The sequence below is a fragment of the Otolemur garnettii genome, unplaced genomic scaffold, assembly GCF_000181295.1.
Source record: "Otolemur garnettii isolate 467f Iridium unplaced genomic scaffold, OtoGar3 scaffold00068, whole genome shotgun sequence".
Classification (NCBI taxonomy): domain Eukaryota; kingdom Metazoa; phylum Chordata; class Mammalia; order Primates; family Galagidae; genus Otolemur; species Otolemur garnettii.
The window spans coordinates 4542309-4547323 of record NW_003852463.1 but is presented as its reverse complement, the minus strand read 5'-3'; the positions used below and the strand labels follow the sequence as shown (position 1 = coordinate 4547323).

At 36.8% G+C, this 5015-nt stretch overlaps 1 protein-coding gene across 3 annotated transcripts in view; it reads left to right on the top strand.

The window, feature by feature from the left end:
* The window catches only part of ZNF638 (zinc finger protein 638), a 113792-nt gene that overhangs the window by 105307 nt on the left and 3470 nt on the right, over positions 1 to 5015 (top strand). For all 3 annotated transcript variants that reach the window (XM_003793426.3, XM_023515264.1, XM_023515265.1), the window contains 2 exons: positions 352 to 456; positions 4704 to 4805. In XM_003793426.3, coding sequence (XP_003793474.1) covers positions 352 to 456; positions 4704 to 4805 — 207 coding nt within the window. The remainder of the gene's footprint in view (positions 1 to 351; positions 457 to 4703; positions 4806 to 5015) is intronic.

Genomic DNA, 5015 nt, shown 5'->3' with positions numbered 1-5015 from the left:
AAAAAAAAAAAAAATCTTGAATGATTTAGCCCAACTAAGAATAAAATATTAAGATAGTTCTTTAGACTTATGTACAAATTAGAAAAATTTTCATAAGATACCTTGGGAAAAGAAGGTAGGAAGGTGTAGCTATTCAAAAAGCAATAAATGAAAACATAAAAGGAAAATGTTTACACTAAACTGAATATGTTTAAATAGAATTGTTTTATATGAGAAGTAGGCTTCCTTTCCAGATTTGAGTATTATTTGCAAAAAAGTAAGATGTTGAAATTGTTATTCAGACAGTTGATTATGTTTAAAGCAATTTAAATAAGTAATATTAGAACAATAAGTTAGACTTTCTTTTTAAAGCTAAAACACCAACCAAGCGAGTTAGAATTGGGAAAGCACCACCATCAGAAAAAGCTGTCATGACAGAACCAGCAAAAGATGAAGAGGCCTTCCAAATGAGTGAAGGTAAAGTAGGATTGTTGGAGTGGGGAGGAGAGTTATACAACATGAGGTGATAGTTGAAATTTCAAAGATTTACCACCAGAAAAGTAGAAAAGCAGTGAAATAGAGCAAGAGTAGAAAAAGGCAAACTTAACAATTATTACATCTGGATAAGATTTTCGTGTTTAATTTACAAAAATAGGTCATTGATATTAAATGTTATAAATTTGTGGAACTAATCCTCAAAAGATTACTCTGTTCTGTAGCATTTGTGGGCTAGATTCTTTGGTTTGTGAATGCTTCCACCCTGCCAGTGAGTAAATAATAACAAAATGTCTTTTTTGGTTTTTTTTTTTTTTTTTTTTTTTTTAAAGAGACAGAGTTTCCCCTTATTGCCCTCGGTAGAGTGCTTTGGCATCATAGCTCACAGCAACCTCCAATTCCTGGGCTTAGGCAATTCTCTTGCCTCAGCCTCCGGAGTAGCTGGGAGTACAGGTGCCCACCACAATGCCCGGCTATTTTTTTGTTGCAGTTTGGCCAGAGCTTGAACCAACCACCCTCCGTATATGGGGCTGGCGCCCTACCCACTGTCTTAATAGCATTAATAAATTAAGTTGAAACAAATAAGGAGGTGTCTAGTGAGAGAGGATACTTTAGTCACTCAATAAATACTTACTGTGTCCATTAGACTGGACACTGTCTACAATAGAATGTTTAAAATAGGCAAGAAAAAAGAAAAGCACATACCTGTATTTCCCAAACTCAAGTTTATTTATTTGTAGAGGTAAAGCAAAATATCAGGTTACCAATATGACTTAAACATTACCATAGAGTATCCCTTTTACCATTTTCTCTGTAACACCGTTGTTGTCCTCTTGCTTTCCTATCCTGTCTTATCTAAGGAAAGGCTGTCAACTGTGATTCAGTCCAAGTTTGCTGAATCTGATCTCACTGCTGCTCTCACTGTATTAGTGGTCTCCTTCCTTTAGTGTTTCTTCCTCATCAGGTGGGCCTGTTTCGTCTTCTACATCACCTAGCCCATTTCTCACTGTATAACCTTGCTTTCATTAATATGTAGGCTTTCTCTCGCCAAGTTGTATTTTACTTATATTGGCTCCTTACATGTAAATTACAGCTAAATCTTTCCCACCGGGTAAAAAAACAACCCTATAACCTTAAAAATCTCTCTATCTCCTATCTTTTGTCTCTCTCTCTCTCCGTTTTTTTTTTTTTTTTTTTTTTTTAGAGTAAAGCATCTAGAAAGAACTACCTACTTTTACTGTCATTTCTCTTTGGACTACATGTATTTTGGCTTTGTTCTGTATTATCTTCCTAAAATTGATGATGAACCTCATTGGGTTGTTCTCAAATCTGATATGTTTAAGTGTTTTTCTTCTTACTGTAGTCTTTTTTTTTTTGAGACAGAGCCTCAAGCTGTCCCCCTAGGTAGAGTGCCATGGCATTACAGCTCACAGCAACCTCCAACTCCTGGGCTCAAGCGAGTCTCCTTCCTCCGCCTCCCAAGTAGCTGGGACCACAGGCGCCCGCCACAACGCCCGGCTATTTTTTTTGGTTGCAGCCGTCATTGTTGTTTTGGCGGGTCCAGGCTGGGGATTGGAACCCGCCACCTTAGGTGTACGTGGCTGGCGCCTTAGCCGGTTGAGCTATAGGCGCCGAGCCTTACTGTAGTCTTATTTGACTTTTCTGGATCATTTGTTCCTGTTGGTTATAAACTCTTTTCTTGAAGTTCTTTCCTGTGGTCAAGTGGATATTCTTCCTTTCTTATCTGTTTTTTGCCATAACCAATTCTTGTTACCAACCTGGAGTTAGTATAATAATGTAATAGCTGAGTTCATGAGTTTCTTTCCCCTCCTCCCAGATTACTATTATGATAGACAACTTTAGCACCAGTTTGCCAAGAACTGCCTAATCTCCACTCGATAATATGGAAAGAATAATTTATTTACTCCTTATGTTAAGAGGATATTTCCATTAATGGATGATGTGTTTGACAAAAGGAACTAGGCTTAAAAAAAGGTCATTTTTAAGTGACCACACAATTTTAAACTTAAATGATTTTGTTTTAATCTATTTTAATTATTATATAATTTATATGCATTAAGATAAATGTGCCTTTGGAGTGGCAGAAGCAGGTATGTCTGAAAAAGTTTATTTACTGGGTATGGTGGCTCATGTAATAACCCTAGCACTTGGGAAGGCCAAGGTGGAAGGATTGCTTGAGGCCAAGAGTTAAGACTAGCCTGAGTAAGAATGAGACCACATCTTTGCCAAACAATAGAAAAAAATTAGCCTGATGTAGTGGTACACACCTGTAGTCCCAGCTACTTGGGAGGCTGAGGTAGAAGGTTTGCTTGAGCCCAGGAGTTTGAGGTTGTAGTGAGCTATGATGATGCCACTGCACTCTAGCCCAAGAGACAGAATGAGTCTCTGTCTCCAGGAAAAAAAAAAAAAAATTACTATAGTGAGGAAATAAACTATTATAGGAAGGGACTGGAGGCAAGGAAACCAGGCTATTTTAACCATCAAGTTAAGGGAGAGAGGCTTTTTTTTTTTTAACAGACTCTAGAACTTGATGACCAGTAAAATGCGAGGAAGAATGAGTAATACTTGTAGAGTTCCTAGTTATCCTTTAGATTTGGTAAAGAGTAGCCCAGTTGTATGGAGGGAACACTGAACTTGAAGTCAGAAGTATTGGTTTTAATCAGTGACAGTAGCTCTGCAGCCTTGGGTGTACTAGCTTATTAACCTATTCTGTGTTTGCGTTATTCATCTGTGAAGATATAGTGATAATATTGATTTGACATATCTGTCTCACATGAGATAAAAGCTAAATGAATGATACATGTGTAAAAAGGATTTATCAAGTATTAATGCAACAGTAAGGTATTTCAGCTATTGAGGATAACCAGAATTGTTTAGAACCAGTTTCCAGAGTGATTCTTTCATACCATTCATTTTTCTGGGGTTTAATTAATTTCGCTTGTGATTCTACTTATAATTTTACTTGTGATTCTAAGGGTCTTAGTCTGTCAGTTAAGCTCAATTTCCTAGGCTGGCAAGGCATCAGTACAGGGCCCTAGAATTATTCTCTGCTACTATCTTTTTCTGTTAATCCTTACTCTCCTCAACTCAGCACCTTGCATATACAAGTTCTCTTGCCAGTACCTACAGAAATTGAACTTCTTAAATTACCCCTTAAATTCTTTCTGGAACATTGTATAAATATATATAGTATAAGTCAATATATACCAATAATAGAAGACAAATACTTAAGTCATGTTGACCACCTCCTATAATTGCAGAAGTCAAATATGACTTGAGTATTACAAATTCAATACAGTTCTTTCCTTTCTTAAAATGCATATACATTTTTGGCAACTTCTGTATATGCTATATAATATAACGTGTTATACTTTATATAAAATTTTATATTATACAAAAGATATTAATAAAATTTTCTGTTAGCTTTAGCCCCTTATTTCTAGATTCATTCAGTAAGTCTGAATAGACTCAGCACCTGTAGCTCAAGTGGCTAAGGCGCCAGCCACACACACCAGAGGTGATGGGTTCAAATCCAGCCCAGGCTTGCCAAACAGCAATGACAACTACAACCAAAAAATAGCCAGGCATTGTGTGGACGCCTGTAGTCTCAGCTAGTTGGGAGGCTGAGGCAAGAGAATCACTTAAGCCCAGGAGCTGGAGGTTGCTTTGAGCTATGATGCCACAGCACTCTACCCAGGGCGACAGCTTGAGGCTCTGTCTCAAAAATAATAATAATAAGTCTGAACAGATTTACTCATTTATTCTTTTTTTTTTTTTAATTTGAGACACTCTTACTATGCTGCCCTTGGTAGAGTGCTGTGGCCTCACAGCTCACAGCAACCTCAAACTCTTGGGCTTAAATGATTCTTTTTCCTCAGCCTCAAAAGTGGCTGGGACTACAGATACCCACCACAACACCTGGCTGTTGTTTTGTTGTTGTAGTTGTCATTGTTTTAGCAGGTGCTGGCCCAATTTGAACCCGTGTATATGGCTGGCACCCTAACCACCGAACTACGGGCGCTGAGCCTCCTCACACGTTCTGTTTACATCAAAGAATCTGGGAGATTGTTGTATGAAGAATAGTTAGATGAAATTAACTCAGGAAGGTTTTCTTTGAGCTCTAAGTTAGTCTTTAAAGGTAAGCTGTATGAAGTCTGTAATTTTGTTTTGAACATCTTTTTTTCCCTTGAAAAATTTAATGATTTTAGTTGATGAAGAATCTGGATTAAAGGATTTAGAACCAGAACGAAAGCGCAAGAAAATTGAAGACTCTTCTTTAGGCAAATCAGTGGCATCTGATGTCCCTGAAGGTAAAGTAAAAATGACATTTTTTTCCTTATCCAGATGAAATAAAAATTCAACCACCCATATAAATATTATATAAACCCATTAAATATTATGTAAATTACTATTTATATTCATATAAATATTGTGTTATTAATAAGAATAATTGGGTCACCTTGCTTAGATTGTCACTTTAGAGTAGAAATTAGCAAATATTACACATGGCATTTCTGAAG